This window comes from Mastomys coucha, unplaced genomic scaffold (genome assembly GCF_008632895.1).
Source record: "Mastomys coucha isolate ucsf_1 unplaced genomic scaffold, UCSF_Mcou_1 pScaffold16, whole genome shotgun sequence".
NCBI classification, from domain to species: domain Eukaryota; kingdom Metazoa; phylum Chordata; class Mammalia; order Rodentia; family Muridae; genus Mastomys; species Mastomys coucha.
Window position 1 is genome coordinate 25,203,146 of NW_022196898.1, and position 19,539 is coordinate 25,222,684.

At 39.1% G+C, this 19,539-nt stretch overlaps 1 protein-coding gene across 2 annotated transcripts in view; it reads right to left on the minus strand.

Annotated features, from left to right (window-relative positions):
* Positions 1-19,539, minus strand: part of Golim4 (golgi integral membrane protein 4) — a 78,800-nt gene that overhangs the window by 33,679 nt on the left and 25,582 nt on the right. For both annotated transcript variants that reach the window (XM_031374115.1, XM_031374114.1), the window contains exon 2: positions 521-595. In XM_031374115.1, coding sequence (XP_031229975.1) covers positions 521-595 — 75 coding nt within the window. The remainder of the gene's footprint in view (positions 1-520; positions 596-19,539) is intronic.

Sequence of the window (19,539 nt, forward strand, 5' to 3'; positions counted from 1 at the left end):
TTCCAGAGGAGAGACCTGGAAAGGGGTTAATAACATTTGAAATGTAAATAAAGAAAATATCCAATAAAAATACTTAGAAAGTAAGCCATGTGTTAATTCTGATATAATTTGTATGGCAATGTATACACTCCATGAAGGCTGCAGAACCAGAAGGAAAAGTTTCTAACCTCAGCCTCGAACCTCTAATTCAGATGGTTCTCTCTGGGAATGAAGGACATGAAGACCTTTGAGCCCCGACCTGGTGATGAAGCTCGCACGTCTTCTACTTGCTCTCTGTCTTCAGTTCTCAGAGAAGAAAGGGCTATATCCCCATTACAGAGACTATATAAAATCTCTGCATTCTGCCTAATACATTTATTGACAGCCCTTTCTCTTATAGCACTGGCTTCAGGCCGATTTGAGAGACAACTTAACAACAACAACAACAAAAATACAAAACCAAAAGCATTCTAGTTCAAGTACATGACACATCAAAGAAGGGTGGGAGGAAATATCAGGGCACAAGTTCCTGTTGTCTTACCTTCCTTTGCTTTCTTGTGTTCAAGCCTTTCTTTTTGCAAAGATTTCTCTAATCTTGATCTGTGTTCATATACCACTGAAAGAAAAAAAAAGAGTTAAATTTGTCAGAGAACTAAAGGGGCCAGAGTAAAATTAATACAGTTTTAAAAACATAAAACAGTATAGGGCTCACATCCAATTAAAATAAAGACATAAACTTTCACATGGGGGGTAAAAAAAAAAAAAGCAGGTAGATCGATTTAAAGATCCAGAGATCCAGATTTTGTGCAAACAATATGCACAAGAATACACATGTAATTAAGCATAATTCTGGGTGGAGTCCCTAGCAAACACTTACATGTCAGTTAGCTAGAAACTTTCTCCTTTGTTTCCTCTTAACCATGTGTCTACTGGAGGTCCACTATATCTCTTCCCTGGCAACTGTCCATTTGTATGAGTTCAGTTACAGGCCACAAGCAGTTGCTCGCTCATCCACATCCCCTGCTCTAACTTCCCTTGTAAGTACCGGAGAGAATTTCCCTCTCAATATCCCTTATCTGCACGGTCAGTGTGCTCTGCATCTCAACCAGTGTGAGCTAAACCAATTGCCACTGAAAGCAAAGTAGCACACCAGTAGAGTGTTGGAGCCAACACGTAAAAGAAATGCAAAGAAAGAGGAGGGAGAGAAACCCCAAAGAACCTCTGAGAGAAACTGCTCCCAGAGAGTCAGGTTCACTATCCACAAGAGCAAACTGACGTCTGTTGCAGAAGGACTTCCTGCTTTCTCTGCTTTCTGCTTATTGATCGACTCTGAAGAAGTCAGGTGCATGGAGAGTAGGAAGGAAGCTAGACATGAGGAGGGAGCAAGGGAAGAGTGCTCGCCACGGCTCTTAATGCACTGATGGATGTACATCTGCAGCCAGCAGAAGCTGCAAGTGAGAGAAACTTCACCTTGGAGCGAATGAAATATGAATTATGACACCAGACTAGATCAGATTCAATAATCGGCAAACCAATGACATATGTACCGGTATACGCTATTGAAAAATAGTCAGGGGCATTTGATTTTGTTTTAATTCCCAGAGGAGCCTGAGAAACCAATACATGTCTCTCGGATTTGATCTGGGAACAGAAGCCTTAGTTGCAGCGTGAGCGGGCAGTAAAGGCTGGGAAAAGGGATAAATTCAACTTCAGATGCACCCTCCGACTCCTGTTCACTCAGCATTATGTCAACTATGATCTCATTCTTCAGCAAGCTAAGCCAATCTCATTGCTCCATTCTTTGATCAGACCCAAGCACCCCTTGGCTATACATAATTCCATCATCGTTGGTCAATAGCTGTCTGTATACAACACGAGAACTGTCTTCATAGAAATGGCTGCTGCCAACATTGCCAGGATCCCAGGAACTCCCCTCCTCTCTCTCCTGCTATGACTCACTGCTACTGCAGGGATTGCCTGCTTCCCCCTCTGTTCTCTCAGTCACAGCTTCCTGTTATTAGTGACTGCTGCCCTCCTTTGTCGTCTAGTCTGGTACTAAAAGCCCCACCCTGGATGATTGCTGGAATGAGGCAGGAAAAAGTAAAGGTTATACTAGTAATTATGATATGCATATTGTTTATCCACTGCCGATAATATTACCCTATTTCCTTTTACTTAAAAAAATCCCTTTGAAGAGACCACAAGTAAGCATTTTCTTTCCAGTTCATTAGAATCTGGAAGTCCATATTTCCATAATCATTCATAAGTATTAGAGATAAGAAAGACCAGGTAGAGTTTTTATGTCTTTCTAGAAAACGTGATCATAACACACACACATAGACACACCAACACAATTATTTCACCATGCATTTCTCAGGCTTTTGAGCTGGCAATCTATCTAGTAGGTTTATTGTTTCTGTTGGAAGAAAGATTGTTAATCAATCCTTGTCACTTGTCTCTCTTTTCCTACTTATACTTTGAAGGGCATTAGTCACGATGAACACAGCTACACAATGGCATATAATGGATATTCTCATAGCAACGAGCAAGTCTAGTGGGGGACAGTCTGAAGCAATGGTTCAGACCTGCCATTCAAACTCTTGAATTTGATGTAAGCTGGCACAGGAATAAGATTTGAAATGTAGGGACTTGTGTAAAAAAGAAAATAGTCAAACCCTGTAATACTCATCTCCCAAGTTTGTGGAAAGAGGATATACTATTTTCCATGCAGTAAAGAATGGAAAAAGGGCTCATTTCCATTTAAAATAAGAAAAACAAAAAAGGAAAGAAAAAGCTTGTAGGGGGTTAAAACAACATTCAAGAACTTGCTTCAACCATTTGGCATTTTAACATGGGCTTTCATGTAGAAGTTACAAAAGAAACGCTGTGTGTGTTCATTTCTGGGTGAAAGACTGTTTTTAGAAGTTCAGAGCAAAACACTCCAATTCAGAACTGAGAAGCAACTCATATCAGCTAGAGACATAGTCCAGTAGTATGAGGTCTTGTTGCTCCTGCAGAGGACCCAGGTTTGGTCACCAGAGGACATGTGAAGCACCACGGGATGCTTCACAGCAACAGTAACTCCAGTACCACAAGGAGCTCAGCATGCCTTCTTCTGTCCTTCAGAAGCACCAAGCAAGCTTGTGATCCATCTACACACATGCACCCAAGAGCACTCAGACACAGAAAATCCTTCAGAAAGCACCATCACATGTCTTAAATCCTTAAGCCAAGGTTGGAGGGTCAGGGCCTAGGGGGAAGTAATGCTGCTTTGCAGGACCAACAATAGTCCGTGATTTTTCCCTTCTCCAGATTTGACTACAATCTACCATTTTACATTTATAAAACAAAGGCTAAAGCTTGGATGAGAGTCACATAGTTCAACTGGTAGGTTTGTCAATCAAATTTTAAATGAATAAATTTGTAATTTCAAAATTTGTGGCTACAGGAAGCTACAAATATAGTTAACAAATTTTAAAAAGGGAATTTAACTCAAAGCAATATATATTTCTCAGAACAGAATGGTTTAAAAGGCCTTTGGGTGACTTCAGGACTAAAATCAGGTATTTAGGATAATGTGTATGTGAGTGTGTGCTATACGCATTCCTATGGATGTGTCTTGAGTGTTCATGTGCATGCAGAGACAAGACAGACATCAGGAATCTACTTTGTATTTCTCTGTCTTGTGTTTTTTTGAGACAGGACCTTTCTGAACATGAAACCTGTTCATCTAGCTGGACCATCTGGCCAATGGAATCCAGGGATCCACCTATGACATTGGCGGTGTGAATGTTTCAGACATGTTCCCTGGGACCTAGCTCTTTATCTGGGTTCTGAGGAAGTGGAAATGAGTCTTCATTCTGTGCAGCAGTTCTCTCCCCAGTCCCATTACAATATAACTATTTTGACCTGTAGGACCAATTCACTTTAGTACAGAAGATGGTGAGTCAACATGAAGGTAACATTACAGATACATTTTTCTGGTATCTTTTATTCTTGCTTTTATAATTTTACTTCATACAAAGTCTGAGGACGAATACAGAAAAATCTTAGAAAATCAACAGCAAAGAAGTACCTAAAAGAACAGTGGAGGCACCTGCTAGGTTTGATCCTCACATTGGATCTTTCCTCTGGATCCCAGGACAAGCGGAGGGCATCAGTAAAGCATAGTGTTAATTAAGGTGCCTCTCCCTGGCCTCCCTTTTCGATGATTCCTACACTGTTATGTCAAGGATTTCATCTCACTCCATCCCTCAAGCGTGCTGCTAAAGTTTGGATTTTGAATGGGTTCCAAGATCCAAAGGTTCAAAGCTCAGTCCTAGAGTGACACCATTGGGAGGCAGTGGAACTTTAGTAGTTGAGATCTAATGAAGGTCCCTCAGTCGCTGAAATGTTCAGTAAAGGTGATTTCTATTTGTCCTCGGCTACCAGTAAGAACCAACATATGCCAAAAAAAACCAAACCAAACCAAACCAAACCAAACCAAAAAAACCAAAACACAACAAAAAGAAAAAAATCTGTATACAAATCAACAACAACAAAACAAACAAAAACAAAAAATAGGGCCAAACATTATAGTCTGGGACTTTCAAGACAGAGCCCAAGCAAACCCTTTCTCTAGATAAGCTAATTGTATTATAATCTTCCCTGTCTGGTGTATAACTTATACATTAATTTGGTTATTATCTAACTCTCCAGCATGTTTAAGACCCAGACTTGAGGTAGTGCCTTCTCATGTCTTGCATTCATGTTCTCAATGATTCATTTATTATTCATCTTCCAGCCCCACAGCCTTCTTGCTTCTCTCTGAACATGTGAGAGCCACATTAACCCAGCAGACTACTGGCTTTTCTTCAGGTATCTGCATAAATGGGTTCTGAATTCCCTTTACGTTCTCGGGGCGGGGATGTGGCTCAGTGCACAGGAGTTCTTATTGGCCTATCGTGGGGAGCCACCTATAAGCCTCTGAAAGAAACAGAGGCTGAGCTGGCAGACATTTATGGAAAAGTCTTCAGAGCTGAAAGGGAAATGTCCAGCTACATGGGAGTCTTGCACAGTACAGGGAAAAGCTACATTTTCAAAGGCACGCATGGCTATACAGGCATAGGGGTTAGAAGTGTACAAGCTGTGACAAAAGAAGCAAAAGTTACTCCAAAGAAAAACATATTGTATATAGACTTTACCCAGGTCCCTTCTTATCTCAGCAGTAGTAGGATTTTGGCCAGAATACTTTAAAATATTTTGGGAAAATAATGAAGGAGAGAAAAATAAGAAAGAAATAGGTAAACGAAGGTGGGGCAAGAGGAGTTTCTAGACCTTCAAATTGATACAGAGATATACACGAGCCTTCTTAAGATAGGATAAACATATGTTATGGTTTGAATGTAAAATGCACCCCCCCCAACTGGCTCACATGTTTGAACAGTTCATCTCAAACTGATGTTTGGGAAAAACAGGTGGTGATGTTTTGGAAGATTGTGGAATGTTAGGGAGCAGAGAAAGCTTCAGAGAGCAGCCTCCACATGCTATCTGCTCTCAGCTTCCATACAAAATGTACAATGTGCCTAACTGTCTTAAGCTACCGTTCCCAGGGCTTCTGTGGCATGACGGGTGGTATCTCTTTGAGCTATCAGCCAAAATAAACACTTAATTCTTTAAGTTGTTTGTCTTCAGATATTTGGTTCCATCAATAAGAAAAGTATCTAATTTGGTATTAAGGACACAAGGGTTTTTTATAATGAAATAACCGACCTATGTGATTGAAGCAAGCATACTAGTCAACTTTCATAACCATCTAAATTTTTTTATAAGAATTTGTCTTCATAGACACTTTACATAAATCTACCAAAGATACTAAAGTTCAGTATTCAAATGCCAGCTCTTATGTGGTTTCTATGTTACAAATAAATATTTATTGATTATACACTATGTTCCTGGCAATGTTCTGACAACTGGGACTATGGCCATGAACAGATTTATTTTTTAAGTCTTCCTTCTAGAAACCAGTATTGTGGTTTGACTGAGACATGGACATGATGAGTAATGAACAAAATACTATATTATATGGTAACTGAAACAGCAAGATAAAAAAAGACGGAAAGATATTGGAAGTGTGGAGAGGGATGGAGAGGCAGGTTTCTTTTTCACCTGCAAGGTCTCCTTAAGAAGGACTCATTGGAAGCTAAACTTAGAAGAATTACAGAGACGCAGAGAGAGAATGTGAGTGCTGCAGACGGAGAAAGCAGATCAGAAGCATGTTGGTACTAAAAGACAGGCGATCTAAGATCTGAGCACCTGATTATGGATAGCCTCGGGGCAAAGGATTGGGGAAGGGGAGACATTCTACAGGCCTCTAACTTGGATATTCATGCACATGGATATAGGGAATCATTGGTTTGTTCTGAACAGAAACGTGATGGGAACTTTGTAGTAATGAGACTTCATGGGGTACAAGATACAATCGGAACATTGGGTTGTGTAGCTCTTTCCTCCAAATTGAAGCACTCCCTCTTAGAGGAAAGGAGGAGTCTCAAGATCTAAGAGCTAATATAACTTGTGTGACTCAGGAGCTCAATCAGTTACAAAATCCACACTGCTCCTCCCTAGGGAAGAATGCGAACAACTACTGCAGAGAGGAGACTTCATTGAACTCTGTGTAAGTCATACAGGGTGGTCTAGGAATGCAGCTTTGGGGAGTTAAGGCATGCTAGAGTAGGCTGTTTGCGGATATCACCGCCCTTAAGTCACGCATGCTCATTAATGTTACCCCTCGTCCGGTCCATGTTCCTTTTTTTTTTTTAGATATTTTCTTTATTTACATGTAAATTTCTCCTTTCCCAGTTTCCCCTCCAAAAAGCAGACAAGCAAACAAACAAAAACAACAAGAACAAACCCCTGTTGCCTCCCCCCCTCCCCATGCCTGCCACCCCACCCTCTCCCACTTATTGGCCCTGGCATTCCTCTACACTGGGGCACAGAACCTTCACAGGGCCCAGGTCCTCTCCTCCTACTGATAATCGAATTTGCAATCTTCTACTAGACACATGCTTAAGTAGCACCCTTATCTCACTGGAGCACTGAGACAGACAGATCCTTTCAACATTCGAGCACGGCGTGGGAGGGAGGTCATGAGTCCTCACTTCTGAGGAATTGTGCATAGTTGATAGATTCTAGGAGAGGGACAGTCAGTGTACTTTAAGTTTGTGGCTCTTGGTGGGTCAACTACATTCAGGAGGACAGTCCTAAACTCATGAATGTATATGGGTAGCACATATTCGGGTTGGTAGGTAATTAAAAAAATAAAAGGTGTGAGTTAGTGTATCTGAGGTGTTAAGGGGAGAAGTGAGGGTTGATATGATCAAAATACATTCATAAAGTTATCAAAAATTAATAAAATATTTAAAAAATTAAGCCAGACAGCAAGTTGGTACTTACTGAATAATTCTATTTATAGAAAGTTCAAGAGGAAGCAAATTAATGGTCTGGACTAGCACTTAACAATGTGTGTATGGCAAGCTGAGGAATCCTATCTCAAACCAACAGAGAACAACAACAACAACAATAAAAACAACAACAAAACAAAAGAAACCAAGAAAATAAAACATGTCTAAAGGGTTATTTTTGCCTGTATCTCCAGACATAATTCAATTTAAACTTATATGCAGAGTGACATCAATATCAACATAAGCTGAGACTTTTAATTCTCACACAGTTCCAGGGGACATAAACTGTCTCTTGATACAGCCATAGGGAGCTTTATGTCATGTGCGTTTTCTGAAAACGTTGCCCTGTCTCACCATGATTAGGACGACGACTGCTACCTTCGTTTGTCCCGTGAGAGCACAGTCATGCTTTCTATCTGGCCAACTCCTCGACTGATTGATTTTGTTTTATTTTGGTGAAAAGCCTTGTTTCCAAAGACATTTTGTATTTGCAAGAGGACGCATTCCTGGGAATAAATACCCACTGTTCTTAAATGTTCCTGTAGGCTTTAAAAAAAAAAATCTGTCAGGTGCCTTCCATAAATATCTAACTGCATCAAATGAGGTCACTTTGAGCTCAAGTATCTTCCTCATACAGATCTGCTACTTGAAATGAAGCAGGGGAGAAGGTACCCAGGGAGTGCAGAGGCTCTGCCCTGATTCTAGTGTGAAATGACTTCTTTTCCGAGGTCACTGCACCTGATTATGGCCAGCCTCCAGGCCAAAGGGCTTGAGGAGAGAGAGGGGAAGGAAAACTTTCCATAGGTCTCTAACTTAGATCTCTACCCACAATGGGGAACCACTGGTTTGTTCTGAACAGAAGTGAGATGGGAACTTTGTACTAATGAGAGGTTATGGGATACAGGATACAATCAGGGTGTGGTGTAGCTTTTTCCTCCAAATTGAAACATTCCCTCTTGGAGGAAAGAAGGAGTCTTGAGATTCAAGAGCTCACATAACTTGATGAGTTATAAAATCAGAGGGCTAATTTTGCAAGGAAACGAGAACCCTCTCTAGTATGTCAGCATAGTTGACAACCACTGACAAAGACAGAGGAATACACAAAAATAAAATATCTTTAGGCACATAAATCCAGATGCCTAAGTGAATGACAAGAAGTGCATAAAATACATCCAGGAAGATAGGGATGTAGTTCACTTGACAAAGGAATTGCTTAGCATGCATGGAGCACTGGCTTCAATTCCAAATCCACAACTCTCTGGAGTTAGAGACACTGGAGGCAGGAGAATCAAGAGGTCAAGGTTATTCTTGGCCATATACACAGTGAGTTCCAGGTCTTAGATACATAAGACCTTGCCTCATACATTAAAATCAAACCTCTGTAAATATGTCTGTCTATCTGTCTATCTATCTATCTGTCTGTCTGTCTGTCTGTCTATCTATCTATCTACCTACCTACCTACCTACCTACCTACCTACCTACCTACCTACCTACCTATCTATCTAATCTGCCTATGTATTATCTATCTATATCCATCTATTTATCTGTATCTATGTGTCTATGTATCTATGGACCATCTATATCTGTCTATCATCTGTCTATCTGCCTACCTACCTATTTACCTAAATGACAGAAAGTAAGTAAAGTTGTCTAGAGAACAGGAGTGGGGATTACAAAAGGGGCAGCATTAGGGTATGAGCGGGAAGAGCCTCGGTGTACAATACAGTCATGCACAAAAGCTTTAGGAAATAAAATTTTAAGAATAAAAATGGATTGAATGATGGGGCCAATATTTATGGTCTTGTTACTGGATGGAATTTTATAAGCCTAACTAAGATGATGGCGGGGAGGGTAATACCATACCCTCAGTTTTAGTCATATTTCCTGTTTGTTGCAAGTATAAGCATAGAGACGCATATAGAGTAATCTAAGAAACCCTCAGGCTGCATTTCCTTGTCACATTGCATCCCTAAGGCTTTACACAGAAGTCTGAGTTCAAGCCTTGTCTACCCCCACCAATGGCCACTAGTTAGCTTATTCTTCCTGGCAGTTTATGTCCCACTCCTGCCAAACTGTTTAGCTACTAATGATGACTAGTGAAGAATCTTAAACCCCTGTTAGTCAGAAGAAAATTGAGGGCAAATAAAAACACAGGGACTCCAAAACTGGCAGTAGATATCTAACACTCATTTCAACTGCTTTATTAAAACTCCTGGCAATATCCTTTACTCTTGGTTCATTTGTGGACCCAAACACCTTTGGGATGACAAGCTGATTAAGCACAAACTTTCTACGACACTTAAAAAAGAATGTTTATGTTCATATAGCAAAGTTTAATAAAAGGTACAGAGATCTTGTATATCTCTCTGTACTATTCTTTTTTTCCTTACATTTACAGAAGATGAGTATTTTCTTGATGGTTCTCTAAGGACACATAGGCCTAAGAATAAGATTGACTTTTACACTGAGATCCCTGGCAGAGCCTGGTTAAGGGAAGGGGAATATGTCAATCACTAATCTCTACACGGCTAGTAAAAGCCCTGCAGTGTAGAAGGCTGAGGTTGCTGGGTGAGACCTGTCAAGGTCAAATACAAGAGTTATTTTTTTTTCTCCCTTTAAGAAAGGGCACAGTATTTATAGGAGGTGTGGGTTTTAGACAGGATTATAGGAGATTCTCAATGATGATCTGAGGATCTGAAGGATTTTTGGAAAGCTTTTTCTGAGCAGCCTTGAGTACTTCCTTCACACTAGCATGCATCAAGTGAGCAGTCCTCTCTCTGTGTTAGCTTTGAGTGCTCATCCAAGCTTTGAGAGGCAGCAGGGATTCCTCTCCCCAATCCCTTTAAAATGCCACACATTGTCTCTTTCCAGAAACATTTTACTATACTTCATGTATGTATATTGGTCATTCCGACTACATTGTGGGGTTACTTAAAATGTCAGTCTCTATAAATCTGTGCTGTCTGTTGTGTAGCTGCCAAGGACCAGCCTAGGATTGGAGAAGGGTTCTGAGGAAGAAATGTTTGAGAACAACGGAGGGAAAAAAAACGATTCAAAGTCAACTTGTGGGTGACAAGCTGATGACCCATGTTCTGCTCAAGACAGCTTTGTCTTGCTATTCTAAAAACCTCTCTATTCTAAAAACCTCTTTGGATAGCTCATCTCTTGCAGATCAAAAAAACCAGTCTTTTATTTATATATCAATTCAGTCTTTACCCCATGTTCTCTTTTGATTGTCCCATAAATCAGCATCCCATGACCCCAGCCCCTTGATTCTTAGAAAGAGAGAGCAAGCATGTTTTTTTTTCTTTGAACATTGCAAAATAATTCAGATATCTGTCTGCCTTTGTAAAGCACAGATAATAAGGTATTTGGGTAGGACTCTGCTCTGAAAATACAATTTCTATCACACTTGGGCCTGGACCTAAACTTATCCCAGGTTGTATCTCTCTGACGAGCTCATTCATAGTGCAACTGCCTCTGTTTTTCTAGGTCCAATAGGCCCCTCATCTAATTTATATTGCATCCCTATATTCTGCATAGTTGAGAAAGTATATATATTTTGAGCTCATGTTTTCAACATTTTTTCCCACAGCCTTAAGGGCTGTTCTGAAGGTCACAGCATTTTTCCATTTTGCTGAGACTTTACATACACCCTTACCTCCCAGACTCATGCTGTCTCTCATTATCATGGAGTCATTCACCTGTAAGGAGAGTCTTCAAATGGAGAATGTGAAAATACCTACATTATTATACAAACAAGCCTCATGCCCAAAACAACCACTAAGGAGGCCCCCTCCCTGGTGGCTCTGTTCCAGGGGCAGGAACCATGTCACCATGTCATTCTCATGGTCAGGCTGAATTCAGCATGTAGCCTTGAGTAGAAATCAATATAATTTTCTGCAGAGTATTTTTTTTAAGTGTGGGCAGAAAAATGGCTTAGCTTGGGTAAGGGTTCTTGATCACAGAGCCTGGTGAACTTAGCTATATACCTAGAATCCATGTGATGCAAGTAGAGAAACAACGTCTACAAATCATCTTCTAACTTCTGATATATGTATGAACACACACAAAAGCACATATGCACGCACACACACATACACACACACACATACACACAAATAAGTTTTAGAATAAAGGAATGCTTGTTAATTGACTAGACTAGTACAACTAAAGAATGCCAACTCCAAAGCAAAACCCATGAGCATTATAGCCTTCCTGTCAATTTTTAGGTCTAAAATTTACATATGAAGGGTATAGATGGCTACATATCAAGACAGATTCTATGAGTCCAATTTAAATCAGCTCTAAATTTGATACAGCTTATTTACACCAACACAGACACTATTATAGTCTGCAACTTCAATGTTTCTATATGAAAGACAGAAAATCTAACAAAGTACATTTGGGATTTCTGGAAAGAAGCACAATAAAATCAATAAATAGTATCTATTGAAAGCATATGACTAGACAATAAAAGAAGAAAGACAAACTACTCCTTTGAGTACATCAGCATTCTAGTGAGACTTCCTAGTTTTCTTTTCAACTTTATTCCATCATTGGAACTCAGATAAAAATCTACTCAAAAAGGAGAATCAAAGAGATTAATCTAAGAGTGAAAAACAAAAGGAAAATGAAAAAGAAGCACATAGTGCTAAGAGATCATTAAATGATGATTTTCAAATAGTCTAAAGACAATAACGATGGCCAGAGCCAAGAATAACCTGATACTTATCAGTTCTGAGCACAGAGCTAAGAAATCTCACTTTTATATGTATGTTTTCTATGAAATAAAATTAAGTAGGTAGAGAGCTGAGTCAACATCTTTCCAATGGTAAAATTTGATGACACATATTTATACTAATAAAAAAAAAAGCTTGTGTGAATGTAGAGAGTAGCACTCAAGTCATAAAAGGTAGATTTTTTTCCATTTTACAACTGTCTGAAAGAGATAGGCATTCACTGGGAAGAGCCTGTCAAATTTTGATCATTTCCCAGGCAAAGAATACCCTGGTGATAGTTTCTAGAAGCTGAGAGATTACATTCCCTATCTTAGCTACTGTTCATCTACTATGAAGAGACACTGTCACCAAGACAACATAAAATAAAGGTTTCAAATGAAGGTTTCCACAAAGTTTCAAAAGGTTAGTCCATGATCACCATGGTAGGCATGGTGCTACAGCAGTAGAAGAGAGCTTACATGTTGACATAACAACCATGAGAAAGAGTAAGACCTGATTGGGAATGGTATGAGCTTATGAAAACCCAAAGCTCACCCTTAGTGGTACGCATCCTCCAAAAAGATCACATCTTCTAATTGTTCTGGATTTCACCAGCTGGAAACCAATTATTCAAATATGTGAGACTATGGGGCTATTCCCATTCAAACCAGTGTACTCTCAGTCAGTCATATGGTCTCAAGGGTGGTCTCAAGGATGAATGACAGATACTTATCAATGTCCTATTTTGCTCAGCTGTCATCTCGGATAAGTGTATTGAATGCGTTATTGACCTGTGATATTCTCAAGTTGTGATGAGTCTATCAGGTGACCCCATTGTGTATTAAGGTGTACCTACAATGACACCAGCCAAACCAATAAAATGACTTAATTCAAACTGGCTTTGAACATTCTCTGGGACTTAAGTTTGAACAGGAGCAGAAATACCCAGTTTAGTAGAACAATGAAGGCTCTGATTATTAGGAAAGGGCTGGTGACAAAGGAAGTCATTCTACTTTATTTGTCACCAATGATTTCCAATAACTTGAAAACTACTATATATTAATATAATTTAAGACTATCATTGTTAAAGTTCCATTTGTGTGTTTATTCTAGTATACACTCTATATACTTTTCATATATATATATATATGTCCTTAAATTTCATCACTGACAAAATGGAACATCCTATCAAGCAACTTCTAAGGCTTCTTCCTGCTCTGTCACTCTCTTATTCTTTGAAATGGCTTAGCAGGCAAAGATATGGGCACCAGAATTATAAAAGGCTTTAGGTAAATAATTCTATCTTCAACCTAACAGGAAATCTCAGAAACAATGATGGCCTGGAATGAACCAAGGACTCAGCAAGGGACAGAAAAGCCAAGCCTAAGAGAAGCAACATCTCCTTAGCCAATGGCTTAAGGCCCTTGATGAGAGCTGAAGGACTTGTGCTCCCCTTTCCTCTGTAGAGCATTGTTTTAACAGCTGCTAAAAATTTCCAAGAAGGTGAAAACAGGAAGGCTCTGCCAGGCATAAAATAATCTCACTGGTTCCAGGTTCTGCAGGTCAACAACATCCATTTGGAGTAGCTGGCTCACATTTTCATTTTCAAGCAATCCACAGTAAAGCTAATTATAGGCAAAGCCTTTAAGCAGAGACTCATTAGCACATTAGACAGTCCACCTTTGTTTTACATTGTTTTTCCATGGACAAAAGGTAAATTAGAATTTCTCAGGGAAGGTAAACCATCATCCACTAATGATCTGTTCCATTCTTTATCATCTTGTAGATGAACTCTCTCTCACCAAGAGGTTAAATGTATTTGCAGATGAGTGTCCATGTATTCAGAAGAAAAATGTCCTTTAAAATGCACTTCAGTGGGAATCGCAATAAATTATATTTCCATGGTCCATTTCAGTGTGTATACAAAGAACTTTTATGTCCAATTCACACTAATTAAGGGGGGATATGTAAGATGATGATTAGAAATTATGGCTATCTGCTCATTAGAGGATCTTGAACCAATCTTGAGCTATTAGCTCATCTTATATTGTTAGTACTTAAAAATGCAATTACTCTAAAATCATTACATCTGGGGGCAGTGAGCCAATATGGTTTAGGTCTTCTTTTATTGCTTCCGCTTAAAATACTTCTTATGGCAATTTTGGGTCATCAAGAGTGTAAGGAAGAAAGGTGGCTATTGTCCTCAAATTTATCCTTAAATCATTCATACACTATGCCACCCAGATGATAAAGCTGCATTAACACAAGTAAGAAAGACAGGAAAATATACAGTTAATATTCATGTTTGCCTCTTACATCCTTCCTTTAGAATTTCTAGAACACAGTCACTAACTTCACTTTCTGTTTGACATTGTAAAGGACCAACTTTTGAGTGCTAATTTTAGTAAAGATCAGTTTGTGGCTCCTGTTATTCTGTGATGAAATGAAAAAATGTTGGGCTTGCAAGTAGCTCAAAGTCCAATCCTTCAGTTACATACATTTTTGAATCAAGAATCTCCCCACTCCATCCACCCCAATCACAGCAACGAGCCCAGGAACTCACACTGAGTAGTTACCTAAGTGGAGACGCAACAAATTATTATTATTACAAAAATTCTGGAAATTTAGCTTTACCTCAGAAATTAATTCATTCACCCAATATAAAATATTAGAAGGTATAAATAAGCCCTTTTTTTGTAATGGTTTGACTGTTTCTTCAGGACATGTATTGAAAAGTCAATTACCAATACAGTAGGCATAAATATTATAAGACTTTAAGGCAACATTTCTAGGATATCCGCACTCACTGCCCAGGACTAACTATTCCTGTGCTTCTCGGACATGCAGCTGCGGCTCAAATAGGCCCAGGTTCAGCTCCAGAAGGCACAAGTCATAAACTTGGCAATATCTTCAAAGAGTTTATTTTACACGTGTACAGAATACGAGAGCAGTGGATCCATGGCAGTGACTCTTAGATTTCAAGGGCCATATAAAAAGGGCTGTGAAAATCTTACTCCAAGGGCACAGTCAGAACTGAGAGTCCCCAGTAGAGAGGTACCCAGTGGAGTTAAAGAATGGAACAGCATACGAGTCCACAGATCTATAGAATCATACCGCATTAGTCTAGCCTAGGAGAGCTGTGGCACAAGGCTCCAAACACATGACATGGTTGATGAACTGTACGCCCTGCCAAGTCATCAGGATGAGGCCCCAGGATGCCTTCTGGGTCCAATCCTCTTGCCCATATGCCCAGGAAGATGGCTATGACATCAAAAAGATTAAGCAGCAACTTTAATTTCATGTTGTTTCCTCTGTTGGGTTGTGAAATTACACAGGGCCGACTATTCTTGTCTGATTTTTCCCTTCAGGCATAGGAATGCCTATCTGCCAATGTATTCTGTAAGCAGGTAACTAGTTTAATGTCAGAGGCTCGCAGCTGGACAGAAACATTACCCAGAATAAATGGTGCACCAAGAGTCTTGTCTGTTCCTGATTTAGATGAGAGCATGAACTTTGAGCTTTTGAATTGATTCAAGAAGGACCTAAAGGCATTGGAGACTCTCATAATTCGATGAATGCATTTCGTCTGTGAGAGGACATCAAACTGGAGTATAGAGGGAAGAATTATATTATTTTAATCCCCTCCCCAAAGCATGTACTGGATAATTAACCCTGAACTCTATAACAATAATAAGTAGAACACTTTAAAGAGCTTAGGTCATAGGTGTCTCACCCTCATGCTTATAGTTTTGGTGAGTATAAAAGGGCTCCAGGCTGCAGACTCATTCCCTGGTTTTGTTTCTTTGTTTATGTTCTCCTCCACCTTAACTACCTCTCCCTCACCTCTTTTTTCCCTCCCCCTTCCCCTTTCTCCCCATTCCCCACCTCTCCCCTCCTCTGCCTCCCACTGTGGCATGCTACAGCATGAAGTTCCACACCAAATGTGAGCCCCTCAAAACTTCTCAGTCTCCAAAACTGTAAGAAATAATTTTGTGTACCTGATGAATTATATTCAGTCTCAGGGATGTCGTTATTACAGCACCCACGCACAAAAAAGAAAAAGATGCCTTCTGATCGAAAGGTAGCTGTCAAAATACTGACAGAACTCAGTAAATCAGACTGATACGGAGACTGATGCTAAACATATCAGAGGGAATGACAGATATTTGAGAAATGAAAAAATGAGGCCAGCACTCATAAAGAATTCCTGTAAGGCAGAAAAGACAGCTACATTATCACAATGCAGAATATATATATATATATATATTGGATTTACGTATAGGGCAGAGGGTATCTATTATCCAGAGTTTCGTAACTCAAAACAGCAGAGATGAAATCTAAGAAAATAAATTAACATTTTCTAGCCTTGTGTTTTATTAGGAAAATACACAAAATATTTTCAGTTTTCAGTTATTTTAACTTTGGAACTAAAAAATAGAGGATACTACAAATTTAAGTTTTCCTCCTTAATTTAAATATATTTACAAACTATTTTAATCAGGTAGAAATGCTTAAGACTAATCCTGCCCTAAAGAAATTCAAGCAGTTTTTCCCAAATATTAATAATGCACGAATAATTTCCTAAAAGGTTTATGTATTTTGCCATGTTGAGCACAAGAGGGAACCAGCACAAGGTTATGATTAAAATTGCTCACTTAACACTCCCATTAAGAAAAAATGTGGCAGTTTTTAGTGGCTCCACTTTCTGAGTGACTATTTTTGGAGTTCTGAAAAGACATAGTGCTATTGAATATATCAACTTAGTGCAGGATAAAAGTGTTTACAACTGCTCTGTTCTTTGTACTTTTCTCCCACACTGAACAATGGACTGCAATGCCGAGTCAGTACAGACAGTCAAACAATTAAGAGACGTTTTATTTCTTTCTTCATCTAACTTTTGCCATCATTTTGCTAAAATTTAAACTGGAAATCAGATCCCTAAGTCCAATCAGCAGCAACACAGGATATGCAGGTCTATTTACTTACCATTTGTTCTGTAAATAAGAGTAGAACAAACCCTAAAATCTCCTAGAAGTTCTAGCTCTTTGAAGATAAGCTGTCAAGCTTTTACTTCTTAAAGCTCTCTATGCCTTCTCCATGTATATGTAATCATGAACTAGGGCTTTGACTTCAAGACTGTATCATTTATGATTCTAGCAATTGCTATCACTGATTGCCTTTTTTTATTGTTTATTTTTGCATCAAATTTTTAGAAGAAAGAGAAAGACCAATATTTGCTAACAAAGACAGTTAAGTGTTACATCCAGGGGAAAATACATTACATCTGACCTACATTAACACAACATGAGAACCAATGTTTCTGATAACATCATTTCTTATTTCCAATGGTGTAACTAATACAGCTGCTAAGGATCTTCACTAAGACTTGAAAAAAAAGATAACATACAATTTTCAATATAAACTCAAATGCAACAGAATTATTTAAATGCTGAGACCAGAAACCATCCAGAAACAGAAGGTTTGTTTTTTAACACAGATACTTAAATTGACCAGAATATTCCATTTCTTCAGTACGCTACTGAATTGAGTTTTGTTGCTTTGATGGTCAAAATCTCTAAGTAAAATGAATTAATGACAGGAACAGCAGGTATTCAAAGATTGCTCCAAAATATGCAGCAGGAGACAGCATGTATTATGATATGCTAAACTGACTTTCTTTAGAGAGATCTTAAGAGGGTTCTTAGAGATTTATGGCATCTCTATTTTACTTCACAAGCCATTCTCACTTAAAATCATTCCATCTAATGGTCAGTGTTGAAACACTCAAGGGCAACTATAAAGCTCTGGAAAGTAAAGATGAGCTTACTCAACTGGGCATTCCTGAGGTAGAAGCCTAGTGCTTTGTTTTTCTTCAGTTGTAGTTTATCAACTGTAAGTGGTGGGTGAGGATAACTGACATTTCTGTCTATTACGAGATATGTACAGTGTTGGTGCTTTTACGGTATTCAGAACTCTAGAAAAATAGACAGTGGTACAGGCTATGTGGATAGGAAGCTTTAGATATGCTGAAGATTATATGATTTATATTTTATTATATACATATATTATAATTATATTATTGATATCATATATTAATATAACACACACATATACAAATTTGAACTCAGGTTTATGTGAATTTCAAATACTGGGAAAGCATATATTTCTTTGCCTTCTTGAGCTTGGCACTCACACCATGGCTTCAGTAAAATCTCTGCAGTAATATGTCTTGCCAAATACAGAGTCAAAGATGAACTAGAAAAATACACGGAGACACTTAAGATGAATTACTATTATTACTATTCATTTCCAATAATTCAGTTAACCAACTTGTCAGCTTTTCCACTCATGGAAACTACCTTAAGGTGATGGAAGGTTATAAGACTACAAGGGTCCTTCCCTAAGATGATGGAGCTAGTAAAGAGCTGGAGGGGAGGCAGCTGCTAGGAAAAGCCTAGCTGCCCTAAAGGATGCTCTCTTGACCGTTCAGCTGCCTGACTGCAAATTGCACAGACAAATTCAAGGCTGAACCTTTTGTGAACCATCACTAGCCTTGGGGCAGGATTTTCACTGGTGTAGTTGTTTTTTTTAGTTCCTGTTCCTGTAAGTAGCTCCTCATGCTTACTCCTGTAAGCAACTCCTTATACATACTCCTGTAAGTAGCTCTTCATGCAAACTCCCAGAAGTAGCTCCCCGTGCATAAGCCTAGAAGCAGCTCCTCATACATACTCCTGTAAATTACTCTAATAAACTCATTGGTTCACAAGTTCAACTTAGAATTGTTTGTTACTTTGGTCTGTTGTGGTTTCCTATCTGGTGTGAAGAGAACATGCATGTGACCTGTCTCCCCAGGAAATGGCTCACACTACAGTTGGTTTTGTTAGAGTTTTGAGGTTTTGAGGGTGGATCTTCTTATGTAGCCTAAATTGGCCTCAAACTCACAATCTCCTGCCACAAGAAGATTCCTGTGCCAAGAATGTAGCTGTACTCCTCCTTGGCAGTGCCTGCTTTTGTAATTTTAGACACAGATTTTATGAGTTTTTTTTTTTTCTTTTGACCCATAATGTCGAGTGTAAGGCTCTAAGTCATTGTGCAACTCACAGTATACATTCAGTGAATTTCAACTGAATTTAGAGTAAGATAAGAGCAGAATCTAAACACTGTTGTCGCCAGGGCATGAGAGAGTAAAGAAGAACTGCCACATTCTCAAGAGAGGTAGTCACTGTGACACATTCTGATGGGTGGTAAAACTGGACTAAAAGGAAACTAAGACAACAAAGCAGTAGGCAGGGGGCTACCCTGAGATGTGACTGTTTGGGTAGGCAGTCTAGTGAGCCAGGCAGGTGACCCAGTTCAGCTTGATGACCCAAAGAAAATGCTGAGTTCATTTGATTTT